The sequence below is a fragment of the Bos javanicus genome, chromosome 15 (assembly GCF_032452875.1).
Source record: "Bos javanicus breed banteng chromosome 15, ARS-OSU_banteng_1.0, whole genome shotgun sequence".
In the NCBI taxonomy this organism is placed as follows: Eukaryota; Metazoa; Chordata; class Mammalia; order Artiodactyla; family Bovidae; genus Bos; species Bos javanicus.
In genome coordinates, this window is record NC_083882.1 from 47,860,582 (window position 1) to 47,877,922 (window position 17,341).

At 40.6% G+C, this 17,341-nt stretch overlaps 2 protein-coding genes across 2 annotated transcripts; one reads left to right on the forward strand and one right to left on the reverse strand.

The window, feature by feature from the left end:
* Positions 1-407: 407 nt before the first annotated feature.
* On the reverse strand, positions 408-7,637 carry LOC133261261 (tripartite motif-containing protein 5-like). The gene is given in 8 exon segments (XM_061439767.1): positions 408-604; positions 643-949; positions 1,174-1,226; positions 1,505-1,605; positions 2,767-2,791; positions 5,528-5,756; positions 6,568-6,663; positions 7,215-7,637. Coding segments are annotated over 8 exon segments (1,431 nt in total).
* A 7,956-nt stretch (positions 7,638-15,593) lies between these two features.
* On the forward strand, positions 15,594-16,505 carry LOC133260967 (olfactory receptor 51Q1-like). The gene has a single exon (XM_061439590.1). It carries the CDS (start codon positions 15,594-15,596, stop codon positions 16,503-16,505), a length of 912 nt encoding a protein of 303 aa, XP_061295574.1.
* The last annotated feature ends 836 nt before the right edge of the window (positions 16,506-17,341 follow it).

Consider the following 17,341-nt stretch of genomic DNA (forward strand, 5'->3'; position numbering starts at 1 on the left):
ATATGACACAGACAAATCTTACACCCTACTGATGAATTGTTGTTGTTGTTATTTAGTCTCTAACTCATGTCTGACTCTTTGTGACCCCATGAACTGTAGCCCACCAGTCTCCTCTGTCCATGGGATTTCCCAGCCAAGAATACTGGAGTGGGTAGCCATTTCCTTCTCCAGGGGATCTTCTCGACCCAGGAATTGAACCCACCTGCATTGAAGGTCTCCTGCATTGGTAGGCAGATTCTTTACCAATGAGTCACCAAGGAAGCCTTTGATGAATTAAGGACATTTAAATTGAACAAGACGGAGGGGTGGGGCAACAGTAGATAAGCGAAGGTGTCTTAGATGCACATATGTCAAGAGACACTACAAAGAAGTGAGTGTGAATCTAAGAAAGTTCAAGAGTTTGGCCATCACAGAGTTATGGGAGCATTACATTTCCCAGGATTGAAATATGGAAACATTTTCCGAGTAAAGGAACATGAAGAGAGTCTATAGATGAGAATTCCTTGGTTTGTGACATTGACAAATAAGACATCAGTATTACAGTCTAGGAAAACCACAATACAATGGGGAGGAATACTCAGGGAGAGGGTTAAGATCAAGGGACCTGAGGAAGAAGACTCATCAAAAGCATCATATTCAAACTGAACATATTTTTTAACCCTCTAATCCAGTAGCTATATTTAGGTTGGTATCTCCAGTAAATATATTGACCATTTCCCTTGTTTTCAAATAGAAACTTCATCGTATATTCATTCTGTTTTCCACCATATATTCCCAGGACCCAGGCAGGTTTTTCTGACACATCTGCCTCCCAGTGATATTTCTGTGATGTGATAACTGGGGATCCCAGGACACCATGATCTTCAAAATCATCATTCTTATATATATTGTTTGGTTCCAAAATGCACACATATCTCAATTGCTTTTGGTCCTCAGAAATGGCAAGGTCCTAGCAAGAAGATTCAGGAACATATGAACTGTGGAAAAATTACAGAGTTGGATTAGGGCTATGATGTAGGTTTATTTGTAACACTGTAAAAGGGATCTTAAAAAAACTTAAATGGAAAGGTGGTGTGTGTGTGTGTGTGTGTGTTGGGAATGGAAACAAAAATTTTAAAATATGAGACCTAATACAAAATGGAAAAGTCTAAAAGATGATGAAAATAGGGTGACTTGATAACATTGTGATGTTTCCTTACCCCAGTAGCGTTGCACATCTGTCAGCCCTGATATAATAATAATAAACCTTAATGTTACATATAAACAAGGAAGTCAGCTCTGAAATCTATTTTTTTCAGATTAGGGCAAGGGCTGTGGTGAGGTACTGAACTGATGAAAGAGAAGATGAACAAACACTTGGTCACTTCCCATAAATATGACCACATCATCAGCACAAAGTATCTGGGCTTTGCTGTCTCTATCCACATCTAGAAATTGGAGGCTCCTCCCCATTTTACCCCATCACAAGAATTCCACAGACACCCACTTCGGTAGCACTCCTCACCATTATACACTCGCTGTACGTCTGTCAGATCGAGAGCTGAACACATTCTCCTTTGTCCCTTGGGGAGAGTTCTGGACTTCTTCAGGGTTAAGGTTTCACTCCTAGGGAAGAAAAAGATTGACTCCCACACAATTGACTTCTTGTTCCCCTAAAACCACTGACTTTCACTCCACTGATGCACTTGAACTGTCTTGGGAAAGGAGAGACTGGACACCTGACTTTGGCACCAGAAGGAATGTGCAAATGTCCAACTTCCTGGTTACCCTCCGTGTGACCTGGAACTGTACTGACCTGTCAGAAGGACAGTTTCTTCCTTCTTTAGTGAGATCATTAACTTCTCCCTCTCTAGCTCCTAGAAAGCATATGAAATTATTTGAAATAATATTTTGGTACCATACAAAATTAATTTATGGAAAAATCCCTGCATAGGTACGTGTTCCAGGGAGGTGTCAGAAAATTAGGTAGCAGAACCTGGCTCCCAGGTGTTTGAGACAACCAGGTATGAAAACACTGTCTAGAGAGTCCCCAGATCTTCAAAGTCTGCTCCCCAAAACGGAGGCTCTCAGAATACCCTGAGATCTCAGGTAGAAACAGGACATTAGGGATACTAAAGTAACAGTGGTTTTCATTTCATATGTTTGTAAAAATCTTGATGCTACCGTGTACATGTGGAAATTCAAACACAAGGATGCTAACTTTCCATTCTTCCTTCTAGAGTATATGAGCAAGATGGATCAATTGTTTGCAGCACAGCCATAATAGTCTTTGATATTCAAGTCTGTTTTGGGAAATCTAATCAGAAAGGTATAGAAGGGCCAGGTCACTTCTATACTCAAGGCAAAATTCAAATATAAAGGAGTTCTCTCCAATTTGGGTGCTTGGCTGATAAAGAAGACATGACTCTCCCAAGGTAATTCAAGCACCTACTAAATATGAAAGCTGAGTTGCATAAAGACAGCAAGTGTGAATTAAATATTTGAGGTCACAGAAGTCTGTTATTGCAATGTCTTATTCCTATTATGGCTACTGACTAAACTCTGTGACTTTCAATGACCACAATTATCTATGGTAGAAGTTGGTCCATTCTTAATCATTAGGAAAAATTTAGCCTTGATTTGTGAACAGAAATTGAAGGCAAATCTATATACCATTTTTTCTACCTTGAGCATTATTTCCCTCTAATTGGCCACCAGATAAATCTAGTCAGTGATTTTAATTATTTTTATTCCATAAATGGACTATCTCTGTTCTCCCACACAAACCTTTTCATGATGTTGTTCACATCCTAGTGAGGAAAAAAACATGAGTCAAGGAGTAAAAGGTCCTCCCTCTTAGAAATCTTCATTATATCCCCACCACCCCTGATTGTGTGAATATGATTGTCTCAATGTGAGAGCAAAAGTAAAGACAAGAGCAAGGCCAATGATTCTAGAAGACCCTTGTGAGACTATCACATTTTCAACAAAGGTGAAATAGCTTTAATGCTTGTAAAAGCAGGAGGCTTTTAGTATGTGCTGATGACAGAAAATAAAAAACCAACATATTCACTCTCCTGCAAAGGCATAAAATGCCCCATGAGGCTATTTGAATATTTAATGGTTCTTTAATTTATTCAACAAAAGTATCAAGTATTATACATTATTTGCCAAGCTTGAAGTCAGGCTTTGGAGAATAAACGAGGAATACATAATCCTAATATTCCTCCAGCATTTTACATGGCTTTTATGAGGCTGGAAATAAAAAAATGTATTAATGTATGTGTTTTTCATGTCTCTCTAGTGTCATTTTACACACTATCAGTGATCTCTTTCGCTCCCTTAAGTTCAGCATACACACGGGCAGTTGATTTCCAAATCTTTACATTTACTCAGTTTTGTCTCTTCAGTTCAGTTCAGCTCAGTCGCTCAGTCATGTCCAACTCTTTGCAACCCCATGAATCAAGGCATGCCAGGCCTCCCTGTCCATCACCAACTCCCGGTGTTCACTCAAACTCACGTCCATAAAGTCGATGATGCCATCCAGCCATCTCATCCTCTGTCGTCCCCTTCTCCTCCTGCCCCCAATCCCTCCCAGCATCACAGTCTTTTCCAACGAGTCAACTCTTCGCATGAGGTGGCCAAAGTATTGGAGTTTCAGCTTTAGCATCAGTCCTTCCAAAGAACACCCAGGACTGATCTCCTTTAGAATGGATTGGTTGGATCTCCTTGCAATCCAAGGGGCCCTCAAGAGTCTTTTCCAACATCACACTTCAAAAGCATCAATTCTTTGGTGCTCAGCTTTCTTCACAGTCCAACTCTCACATCCATACATAACCACTGGAAAAACCATTGCCTTGACTAGACGGACTTTTGTTGGCAAAGTAATGCCTCTGCTTTTGAATATGCTGTCTAGGTTGGTCATAACTTTCCTTCCAAGGAGTAAGCATCTTTTAATTTCATGGCTGCAATCACCATCTGCAGTGATTTTGGAGCCCCAAAAAATAAAGTCTGACACTGTTCCCACCGTTTCCCCATCTATATGCCATGAAGTGATGGGACCAGATGCCATGATCTTCGTTTTTTGAATGTTGAGCTTTAAGCCAACTTTTTCATTCTCCTCTTTCACTTTCAACAAGAGGCTTTTTAGTTTCTCGACACTTTCTGCCATAAGGGTGGTGTCATCTGCATATCTGAGGTTATTGCTATTTTTCCCAGCAATCTTTGTCTTACATGCTTATTAATCTATTCAGTAAAAATAAGTCACAAGAGCCAGTAATTTAGGATGTCTAATATGTAACTTACTATTTATCAACTAACCTGTCTCCTCTCTTGTATCCCATTTTCATAATGTTACCAATAAGCACTCAATCACTTTCTGAAAACTAGAGCGTTTATCTGCACTTTAGTTTGTACTGAGTCAGTTTTGTTCAAGTCCTTAACAGTTTGTAGCCATCTAACCCTCTTAATCATCAGAGATGTTGTTTTCTTTGAACAGATATATATCAGTATATTTGGTGTCTTTAATATTAGACTTATTTCCATGTTACCAAAAACTAGTACAACAGCTGGATCCACACCCAAAAAACAAAAACAAAGTCTCTCTGCTCTTTTCTTGTATATGACAAAAATCAAATAAAACTGCAATAAATAGAAAATTTTGTGGATATAGTTACAACTATAATCAGTGCTTAATTTTGAAGCTCCAGCCTTGTCATCAGAATCTGGTCTGTGTCTTTCTCCAATTCTATTTACTCCACCTATATTGACTTTTGGAGAAGGAATTGACAGCCCACTCCAGTATTCTTGCCTGGAGAATTCCATGGACAGAGGAGCCTGGTGGGGAATAGTCCATGAGGTTGCAAAGAGTCAGACACAACTGAGCAACTCTCAGTCATATTGACTTTATTCTAAGTTAATGAAGAAAACAAAAATCTCCTGACATAAACTTCAGAAGAAAGAGAATTTTTCTTCCCTTTATTGTGAAAAGTTCAGATGCTTGCAGGCATTAGCCTGTAGGATTGGGTGCAATATTAAAAGCATCACTGTGTTGTTGCTGGAACGAAATGAAGCAGTTATACAGGAAGTTTCTGTTTTTACTGAAATGCAGTTGGTGTTAGTCAGGAATAGATCATGATCAGATAGGAAACATTCTAATCATTAGAGAAACTATTAGGAAAAAAGAAAAAACATACATAGAAAATAACAAAACAATATTTTATACCAGAGATATTTAACACAAAAGAAGCTAGTTGAAATGAAAGAGAAGAATGAAAACTAGCCATACAGAATGCAAATAAAAAATGATAAATTTAAATATAAACAGGTCAATGATTGCATTATTAAATGGCATTATATTAATACCCCCATTAAAAGGAAGATATTTTGACCTGATAAAAAGCCACTATTGCTATCTACAGGACATATATTTTACATTTAATGATACAAGAAGGGTGAAGTTAAAAACATAGAAAGCTATATATTATACGAACAGTAAAGTTCAAGTGTTCCTATCACAGATGCTGGGGATTCTTGCCCAGTGTTATCTGCAGCATCTCCATGGTTGACCCTTTCAAACGATGTTCCACATCTGAGATGAGATTTCCCACCAGCTGGCTCTGCTGAATCAGCACATGCTTAGAGTCTGCCAGGTTACGTAGACCAACTTCCTCCTTCCTCTACAGTTTTTGCAGTTCCTTCACCTCCTCATATTTAAGGTTCTTTCTTAGTTTCTGAAATACTGCCTTGACATTTTGTCTCTCACATTGTATTTGATCCTTCAGGAGTACGAGAAAGAGAGAAAGACAGAGAGAGAGAAAGGAGGGAAGCAGTGATTAGGGAAGCTCACATGCTATTTCTTTTTCCCTACATCACAATTCAAAATAATAGTCCTAAGTCTGTATTGTTGAAGACAACTCATAGCCAAATGGGACCCCTGGCTGTCACTCAGTCTTCACACAGATGTCCAGGATGCTCGTGCCTTCCTGTATTACTCTTGACTCCCTCCCACCACCTTCTGCTAAGGTTGAAAGCCGAGGACAGGGCTAAGTTGCTCAGTTATGTCTGACAGAGCTATGAAAGTGAAAGTGAAAGTCACTCAGTTGTGTCCAACTCTTTGTGACCCCATGGACTATACAGTCCATGGAATTCTCCAGGCTAGAATACTGGAGTGGGTAGCCTATCCCTTCTCCAGGGGATCTTCCCAACCAAGGAATCAAACCGGGGTCTCCTGCATTGAAGGCAGATCTTTAACAGCTCAGCTACCAGGGAAGCCAGGACAGAGCCATGAGCCATTGCCAAATGTCTCAATCAGAAAAGTCAAGGACAAAAACATACGACAGGAATGAAATCTGAAGTTCCCTTGTTATCCTCATGAGAGATGCCCTCTGTATAAACACCTCCCTTCGAGGATCTATGTTCATTTGTGATATGTTCCCTTTTTAGCACCACCTCATCAGGGATAGGATGAAGGAAAGGACTAATCAAATGACAACTGTCAGGGAACAAAGAGGAAGGCTGCTACTTGTGACCACCCAAGGTCCTGTCCAAGACATCTGTCTAACTCCCTCAGGAAGTGCCTTCTCCTACCTTCCAGACAGCAATGTCTGCTCTGACTTTAACTTCCAACTCCTCAGCTTCCATCTGCTTCTCCTTCAGCTTCTCTAGAGCTTCCTGGAGTTTCTTCTGTGAGAAAAGAACCACACAGAGTCAAGCTATGGGCTTTCTCAGCATCACTGTAGAGAATAAATGAGAGAGAAATGAGGCTGATTTCCAAAGAGAATCCACTTTACAAAAACTGTAGAGAACAGCTATTAGAATCTATGACCTGGGAGAAAATTTGAGGTGGGGAATGTATTCTTAAGACTCAAGAGATAGGAGTCAGCATTCTCTTTGGTTCTCTTTGTTCTAGAGAAACCTGATCCTGCAGCAGGGAAACCACACACCTCAATCCACCCAGTGTCCTCATTACCCTCCTGACCAAAGTCATTATGAGAGCTTCTTTGGGCATCAGATCTTCACCTACTTCTGACTAAAAGTCTGTGTGTAGGATCATTACTTTGTAATTGGGGGAATTCACAGAAACACCCCTCACACATCAGAAGGTGGGCATAGGATGAAAAGAGATCACAGGCCTCAAGTCCATGGTGACCAGGTAAACAAAGTCCAATGCAAAGTGGAGATTTCCCCTCAAGTAACACTTTATGATCTGTCTTTCCTCCATTCTGCTCTCTTACCTGATAGTCCTGGGCAACATCTTCCATGAGGAATGTGTGGTTACCATGGTGCTCCTGGAACTGCTCACAAAGCCAGCAAATGACTTCCCTGTCCTCCTCACAGAAGAGCATGAGTTTCTCTCCATGGCGCAGACAGAGATTTCTCTCTTGCTCCACCTCTGCACTCAACTTGACCTCTCTGAGCCTCTGTACTATGTTGGCCACATGCGTATTAAGCCTTAGGTTCCCAGGCTCATAACTAATTCTGCACACAGAGCACCTTCTGTCCTCGTCTTGGTCATTCATGGACACCAGGTTGTTTGCAGTGATGCAGACTTGGCAGAAGCTGTGGCCACAGTCAAGGCTCAGGGGTTCTGTCAGAAGCTCCAGGCAAATGGGGCAGGTCACCTCCTGCTGTAGGTTCACCACAATTCCTGAAGCCATGAGAGCTGCTCAATTGCTCCAACTTGTCCTGACTACTGAGGATTCTCTTTCTCAGAGATCCCTGAGTGTTGGAAGATTTAAAAGGGGACCGAGTTAGAAAGATAGAAATGCAAGATATTAGTTGTGAATAAATCAAGTACAGTCCAAGACCAGATTATTGAGGAACAAAAGTGAACCATGAAGATACAAGATAAGAAGCTTGGTAACCTGGCAAAAGGACATTTCATAATACTTTTAAATTTTTTATTTATTTTTTTAATTGAATGAGAATCTTCTGTATGACTCAGGGAACTCAAATGAGGACTCTATACCAACCAGAGGGGCGGGATTGGGAGGGAGGTGGGAGGGAGGTTCAACAGGGAAGGGACATATGTATATCTCTAGCTGATTTAAGTTGATATTTGCTAGAAACCAAAGATCCGTCTAGTCAATGCTATGGTTTTTCCAGTGGTCATGTATGGATGTGAGAGTTGGACTGTGAAGAAAGCTGAGCACCAAAGAATTGATGCTTTTGAACCGTGGTGTTGGAGAAGACTCTTGAGAGTCCCTTGGACTGCAAGAAAGTCCAACCAGTCCATTCTGAAGGAGATCAGCCCCGGGATTTCTTGAAAGGAATGATGGTCAAGCTGAAATTCCAGTACTTTGGCCACCTGATGCGAAGAGTTGACTCATTGGAAAAGACCGTGATGCTGGGAGGGATTGGGGACAGGAGGAGAACGGGACGACAGAGGATGAGATGGCTGGATGGCATCACTGACTGGATGGATGTGAGTCTGAGACAACTCCAGGAGTTGGTGATGGACAGGGAGGCCTGGCGTGCTGCAATTCATGGGGTCGCAAAGTCAGACACGACCGAACAACTGAACTGAACTGAATACAATTCTGTAAAGATATTTCATAATAATTTTAAATACTTTACTCGATTCATGTCACATGAGAAATTCCATCCTTATCTGTGGAATTATTTTTATTATTTAATTTTACTAAACAAAAGGATGGCCTGACACTTTTTCCACTAAGATCCTTGTGTGACCCACCATCTTTTCATGCCCCAAATATCCTCAGTATCAAAATATCAGTATGACTGTCTCTTGTACTTCAGTAAACTCTCCTTTAGTGTTCTCTTATCACATAGACCTGCTCTGAAGACTTAACACAATGTACTCATTGTCATCATTTATTGGATGTTTACAATGATTTCCCTTGTTGTCATGACATAATTTTACTATATAACAAGGATTCCCAGGTGGCTTAGTGGTAAAGAATCTGCCTGCCAATACAGGCGATGCAGGTGACTCGGGTTCAGTCCCTGGGTCAGGAAGATCCTCTGGAGGAGCAAATGGCAACCCACTCCAGTAATCTTGCTGGGAAAATCCCATGGACAGAAGAGTCTGGCGGGCTTCAGTCTATGAGGTTGTAAAGAGTTGATCACAACTGAGCACACACATACAGTATTTGACTATGTGTGTCTGTACGTGGTGAAAGCAAACCCATTATCAGATATGTAAAGAGAGATGGTGACTCACAAAGATCACGTATCTTCAATACACAGAGTGGAACTAAACCTAATGTATTAGGGGTCCTCCTTTAGGGGCCTGTCTCCTACCCATTGAGCTAATCAAAGACAAAGGCAAATTCATGGACTCAATTAATACCCAATGCATTGGAGGTGTGGAAGTGAAGAAGTGAAAAGATACAGATCACTGGGGTGTACTGTGAAGTCTTAGTGGGTAAATAGTGATTTCATCTTGGCCTGAAAATAGGTCAAGGATATTGATAGGAGCCCAGAGATGTGTGTGTATAAGAGGATTATAGGGAGGGAGGTAGTAGCAATATATTCAATCGATCACACAAGTCAGGTATCTGTAAACACATAAACACAGGCGAAATAAATGTCAGTCTTGAAAAAAAAAACTCAATATATTGGGCAAAATCATTCGACTAATTATCACTAATAAGTAACATATGCTAACAACTAGACTAATATCCATAAAAAGAAATATAAGTCTAAACAGAAAATTTAAACCACTATTAACTTGATACTCATGGTTCACATATTACTGAAGCCTGGCTTGGAGAATTTTGAGCATTACTTTACTAGCGTATGAGATGAGTGCAATTGTGCAGTATTTTGAACATTCTTTGGCATTGCCTTTCTTTGGGATTGGAATGAAAACTGACCTTTTCCAGTCCTGTGGCCACTGCTGAGTTTTCCAAATTTGCTGGCATATTGAGTGCAGCACTTTCACAGCATCATCTTTCAAGATTTGGAATAGCTCAACTGGAATTCCATCACCTCCACTAGCTTTGTTTGTAGTGATGCTTTCTAAGGCCCACTTGACTTCACATTCCAGGATATCTGGCTCTAGGTGAGTCATCACACCATCATGATTATCTGGGTCATGAAGATCTTTTTTGTACAGTTCTTCTGTGTAATCTTGCCATCTCTTCTTAATATCTTCTGCTTCTGTTAGGTCCATACCATTTCTGTCCTTTATCGAGCTCATCTTTGCATGAAATGTTCCTTTGGTATCTCTGATTTTCTTGAAGAGATCCCTAGTCTTTCCCATTCTGTTGTTTTCCTCTATTTCTTTGCATTGATCACTGAAGAAGGCTTTCTTATCTCTTCTTGCTATTCTTTGGAACACTATATTCAGATGTTTATTTCTTTCCTTTTCTCCTTTGCTTTTCACTTCTCTTCTTTTCTCAGCTATTTGTAAGGCCTCTCCAGACAGCCATTTTGTTTTTTTGCATTTCTTTTCTATGGGAATGGTCTTGATCCCTGTCTCCTGTACAATGTCACAAACCTCATTCAATAGTTCATCAGGCACTCTATCTATCAGATCTAGGCCCTTAAATCTATTTCTCACTTCCACTGTATAATCATAAGGGATTTGATTTAGGTCATACCTCAATGGTCTAGTGGTTTTCCCTACTTGACCTATATATAAATATATAGGTCAGTCCTTCGGGGTCTTTGTCTTCCTTCAGGACAATTATCTGGTTTCTTTTTCTCACACCTGACCTGCTCTGGGACTCTCCCCTGGGGTGTGCATATGCCCCTCAGTCAAGACAAATCAAGTGAAGGCTTCTGGGAGGAATAAGACTCTTTATGGCTTGACAATAGTCCCTTGACTTTTGACCCACAAGGAGACTTTCTGTGCATGTGTAGTGTCTCCCTTATCCCAAGAGAAAGAGGAGGGAGATCCCTTAAACCTTTCCTCAAGTAGGGTTTTGCCCCCTCTTTGTCCTTGCCATTACTATTACTTTACGGTATTTACAAGAGACAAATACTGGCTATTTACTCTGCTTCTGTTTTTACTTCCATTTTGGAGAGCAAACAGGAGGCTAATTATAAATTCCTTAACTGGAGCCCACCTATCTCTTGTCTCAGGAAATACAACAGGAGGCTAGTTGTAAATGTCTAACCTGGAGCCCATCCATTTCCTACATCAGTGGAACTTTGGTTTCCCTTTTGAACTAGCCTTGGTCATTCTGCAGCTTCATCTCTGATAGGGCATTGGTTGAGGTTGCCCCTTTTTGGACTGACTGGGCATTTGTTGGGAATTTTCCATTTTTAGGGCTAGGCAACTCTGACCCTGAACAATCATTCTGAATTGCTGTTTGCTTGATATTTGCTAATGGTGACGATGAATAATTAAGTGTGGATGATCAGAGCTCCGTTCATCTTACAGTCCCTTGGGGTAGTTTTGCAAATTTAAGAGATCCTTTAGTTGTGCTCCCTAAATGAAAAAAATGCCTCAGTGCTCCCTGAGATCTGCAGGGCAAAGGCCTCTAATGGCTTGTCTATTGTATCAGAATGGATCTTTTGCAATTGCTTTTCTCTTGCAGCGGGTGGGGAGTGTGGGGGTTGGGGGTGGTATTGTGTGTGAATGGAAGTCTCAATACCTGAGTCCAAATCCCTGACTCTCTTCCTGGTTTTGTTAAGAGTGGCTTAAAAGTGTGAGCAGATGATATGTATTATTGTCTATTACTGTTACTTGGTTTTCTTTCTTTCTTTCTTTTTAAACTGAGGTGAATATTTGGAAACTGGAAAAAAGAGTTCCCTGAATATACATCAAGATGGCTGGATTTTGTACAAGTAGAAAAAAATGTGCATTTTATCCTCCTGTGCCTTTGAGATGTAAATGATCTACCTAGGCCCTCTGGAGTTTATCTGTGTTGCTAGGAACTGAAGAAAAAAGGGATGCAAAAACAATATTTAAAAAACCCTCAAAACTACTGGGAATGCTCCCTCAGCGAAACTTTACATAAGTTTCATAAGAGATGATCAAGAAAATCAGTAAAACCATAATTATCTAAGCAAGCAAATTTAATGTATTCAAACTATTCTTTGTAAGCTAGCAAATTTATATTGTTGTTGTTTAATCACTAAGTTGTGTCTGACTCTTGTGACTCCGTGGACTGTAGCCTGCCAGGTTCGTCTGTCTTTGGAATTTCCCAGGCAAGAAGACTGGAATGGGTTGCCATTTCCTTCTCCTAGGGATCATTCTGACTCAGGGATAGAACCTGCATCTCCTATGTTGCAGGCAGATTCTTTACCACTGAGCCATATAGGACTTTGTTGTTATTCAGTCGCTCAGTTGTGTCTGACTCTCTGCGACCCCCTGGACTGAAGCATGCCAGGCTTCCTTGTCCTTCACCATCTCCTGGAGTTTGCTCAAACTCATGTCCCTTGAGTTGGTGATGTCATCCAACCATCTCGTCCTCTGTTGTCCCCTTCTCCTGCCTTCAATCTTTTCCAGCATCAGGGTCTTTTTCAATTAGTCGTCTCTTCACATCAGGTGGCAAAAGCATTGGACACCTAGAACTTTAAGCACTTAACAATTCAAATATTTAAAAAGTTAGACAAAATGCGTTTCAAGTTCATGTGGAAGGGGAAATACTATATTGTTGATACTTGGCATTAAGGTTAGTTTGTTGATTTAATTAATTAGGTCTAATGAATTTGGTCTAATTAATTAATTAGGTCTTTAGCGTCATCAACTTTCATGTTTTCACAAAGTAACATTTTCACTGAGCCTAGGTTTTGTAGAAGTTAAAGGAAATCTTGTGATATCTGTTGCAAATCTGTCAGTGATAAAAATAACTTGGTGTGGTGAAATTTTTGAGTTAAACTATAGGAATAATTATGTTCTGAAAATTATATAAAATAATCTCTCCAGATTTTGGTAAAAATTACTTGCTCTCTTGGTTTTCCTTAGAAATTAAGGTGTTTAAAAGTTGGGGATTCTAATTTAAATATGTAATTAAAGTTACTAGACATAATAAAACATTTCACTATATAGTAGGAAAGTGGGTTATATATTTTGAGAAAAAAGTTTTATGCATGGTCAGGCTTATTTTAGTTTAAACTTATTTGGGTAAATGGATTTTGTTATTAAAAGTAGACTGGTACAGGACTAGATTTGGTTCCTTTCTGCCAAAAGAACAAGTTTACTTCAAATGCTGCTTTTGATAATATATGTGAACTTCCTTGCCTTTCAATGATATGATTTTGTTTTGAAATATTTCAAGTGACCTATGATTCTACCAGACCAAATGTTCTTAAAACCTTTTGAAGTTTTTGATGAGCTTCTTATCAAATTCTGGGTTTCCCAGGTGGTACTAGTGGTAAAGAACTGGCTTGCCAATGCAGGAGAAGTAAGAGACCTGGGTTTGGTCACTGGGTCGGGAAGATCCCCTGGAGGAGGGCATGGCAACCCACTCCAGTATTCTTGCCTGGAGGAGAATACCATGGACAGAGGAGCCTGGCGGGCTACTGGCCATGAGGTTGCAAAGAGTCCTACAGGACTGAGCAACTAATACACACACACACAATCAAATTGTAATTAAATTTCTTTTGACTTCAGCTTGCTCTGGGATGCTTCAGAGGGCCCCTAAGTCATGAGATAATCCTTCCCCGGCAAATACTGGAGTGGGTTGCCATTCCCTTCTCCAGGGGATCTTCCAGACCCAGGGATGAAATCCAGGTCTTCCACATTTCAGGCGGATTCTTTTCCATCTGAGCCACCAGAGAAGCTCAGCACATTGAGTGGCCTACCAGGAAATCTCCACCAGATTTGTGAATGAGCATTCCTAGCACCACGAGATGAAATGGTCATGAAATACCCCCAAAGATAGAACTAAACTTATAAATATGAAAGGGCCTTGCCAGCTGGAAACTGACATTTGCTCTCTGCCTCTACAGGGATTAAATCATGAGCCACTGCAGTTCTGACCTTGAACACTCTTGAAAGGAGTTTCAGGGTGGAGATTAGGAATGGGGCACACTGTGCTCAGGGGTAAAACTGGCAAAACAGGCTCTCAAATAGAAATTTTAAGAAGATTTTTATGAGCCTAAATCATCACATCTTCTCATATCTTAAAAAGCATTAAAAATCACTAATGGTGATGCCTTTTTTGGCAATTTAGGAGAGAAATGCATTTGGATATAAAAATGGAGTAGCTGTCAGACTCAGACATGCCTAGTCGGTCTCACAGCAGTGTCTGTTGGAATTGTAACCCAGCAGAACACTGTAGGTACCTCTATCAAGTCTATGATTAACCCCCTTATCTGAACCTTTATTCTTTTTCTTGTTCAAAACTTGTTCTCCTCAAGATTGAGAATTTCCAAAGAAAAAAGGGGAATTGTAACCCAGCAGGACCCTAAGGAGCCTTCCCAGGAGAGGCTTTTCCCATATCTTCTACTTTAGATATACTTAGATAGCAGTATTTGATGCAGTAATTTGACTGATAATGTTAACACTATAATATCACCCTGTTCCCTCACCCTCAGCCACTCAGAATTGTACACTCACTGATCACATACCCTGAAACCCCCTTCCCTTCCCTGGGTTTTAAAAATTCTTTGCTGAATTTCACCCTGTGCCGGGAGCTCAGGGTGGTGGGTGGGGGAGGGGAAGTGAGTGCAGCACATAAACTTCTTGTCTCTTTGCATGGCCCTGCAATAAATACTTCTCTGATCCAAACTTCAGTGTTTCTGTGTGTTTGGCCTCACTCTATCAGGCACACAAACTTGCTCTAACAAAACTGTTCCAAAAATGTTGGTATACATGTGATCAATATACATATGATTTTAGTGAAGGAAGAATACATGCAATCAGGCACATATTTCTTTGTAGATTACCGCTAGTCACCAGGGGCAGAGGTCATTATGAAGAATTTTAGTGCTTTTCTAGATACAAGAAGATGCAAGAATTGGGCTCATGAAATCTCCTGAAAACATGTAACTATCTGAAGACATGTTCTGCCAGTTTTTCCCAGAGCACAGTGTCTCATTCTTGATTTCCACCCTGAACTCCTTTTAGGGAGTGTTAAAGTTCAGCAGCTGCAGTGGTTCATAATTGGATCTTTGTAGAGGTAGAACGCAAGTGCCAATTTATAGGTGACAGTATATTGTATTGCTTTTTAACTTTATCAGTCTATGCTCTCTCTTCTCCAAACTTTATTGTATCAAAGAATATCCTATAGTAATCTTTTCTCTACAGCTATTCTCTCCAACAGCGATAAAACACTCCTATACTTTCCTGCTACAAGGGCATGACTGCTTTCTGGACAGATAAAAACTTCCTTAGGTTAAAAAAATGACTGATTTATGCTCTCAACTAGGTGAATGACAAGCTTTGAGCTAAAACAAGCAAAAATAATAAAGCATTTTGAGCTCATTTCCTGTTTATCTCTTTAACCAGATCTCTCTTGAAAATATATCACATGATGATTTAACATGGTTGTAGAACTTTAATCTTATGTTTTCCACTTTTCACAGATTTTGCAACAAACTCTGGTCTTGTGGCTGCCTCCTCCAGTCATGCTTTTCGTTACTGCTACTGCTACTGCTAAGTCACTTCAGTTGTGTCCGACTCTGTGGGACCCCATGGACTGCAGCCCACCAGGCTCCTCCGTCCATGGGATTTTCCAGGCAAGAGTACGGGAATGGGGTGCCATTGCCTTTTGGTTACTAACTCCACCCAAGTCCCCTTCTACTTCATCCTCATGGGCATGGCCATCTTCCATACCTGGATTTCCATCCCATTCTGCTGTCTGTACACTATCTCTATTGCAGGCAACACCACCTTACTGGCTGTCATCAGGGCAGAGCCCTCTCTGCATGAGCCCATGTACTTGTTTCTTTCCATGTTGGCCCTAACAGACCTGGGACTTAGCCTCACTGCTTTGCCTACACTCATGAGGATCCTCTGGTTCAATGCCTCAGAGATCAGCTTTGAAGCTTGCTTTATTCAGTTCTTCTTCCTCCATGGATTCTCCTTTATGGAATCTTCTGTGTTGTCGGCCATGTCTTTTGACCACCACATGGCCATTTGCCACCCCCTCCATTATTTTTCCATCCTCACCAAGAAGGCAATCTGCAGAATAGGTCTAGCCATCATTTGCCACTATCTTCTGGCTGTTCTTCCTGCATTGTTTCTGTTGAAAAGGCTCCCCTTTTATGGCTCCCCTCATCTCTCCAACTCCTACTGCCTCCATCAAGACATTATTCACCTGGTGTGTGCTGACACCACTACAAATAATGGGTATGGATTTGTTCTAGCTCTGCTTATTATCATACTGGACCCCTTGCTCACTGTGCTGTCCTATGCACTCATCCTGGGACACGTCCTCAGAATTGCCTCCCAGGTTGAAAGGCTCCGGGCCCTCAGTAACTGTCTGTCCCACATTTTGGCTCTTTTGGCCCTTTACATACCCATGGTTGGTGTGTCCATGACTCACCGCTTTGCCAAGCATGCTCCCCGAGTTGTACATGTCAGTATGGCCAGTGTCTATGTACTAGCACCTCCTGTAATGAACCCCATTATCTACAGTGTTAAAACCAAACAGATCCGTTGAAGGATCTTTGATCTCTTTGCTCATAGACAGTTGGAATAGAGTGTTGAGAAGTGGGCTTTTGGTACTACTTTGTAAAATAATAGTTTGAGAAACTTGAAAAATTGGTTTGAATGTCTAGTCATGTATGAATCAGGAAGCAGGGTTGAGAGTTAAATACAATATTATGTTCATTGGATTTGTAATTTAAGCTAAGTTGAACCACCTGCATGTGGCAGAGCTGCTTCATTTACACGCACTTTTTGCACGCTAAGTTCCTCAACATTTGTATCCTGGAATTGCCAAGCTTCTAGTTCAAGATGTGAAATATGTTATAGAGTGAACTACCTGAGTTAGGTAACCCTTCAAAAGTCCTTCAAATGGGGACATCCTGTTTTCAACAGTGTCTCTTCTTGTGAAGCTCTCCCCTAACATGTACATGAAGCCGCTAAGTTGCTTCCATTTACACTGTTTCTTCTCGGAAAATGCCCTGAGAAGTAATTCTGGATCCGAAAGAAAACACAAAACAAAACAAAAACTCACTAGGCATCAAACGTGGGGTCTCTCATGATTCAATATAAGTTCTAGGGTTTCTCCTTCTCACCTCTCAGCTTCTAAGTGGCAATTATTTCATCTTGTATTTTTTAGACTTTAGATGTGTACTGGGACATTAATTTGGGAGATGGGTATTCACAGTGAAAATTTGTTAAGAAGGAGATCAGAAGAACCTTGGAAATAAACTGGCTTCCTTTTACGGGTTCATTCATTCATTCATATACTTTTACTTGCTTTTCTTATTTTTTGGGCTAGGACCTACCGTTCAATGATGAACGAATGTTGGCATGTTCCTTGATATGTTC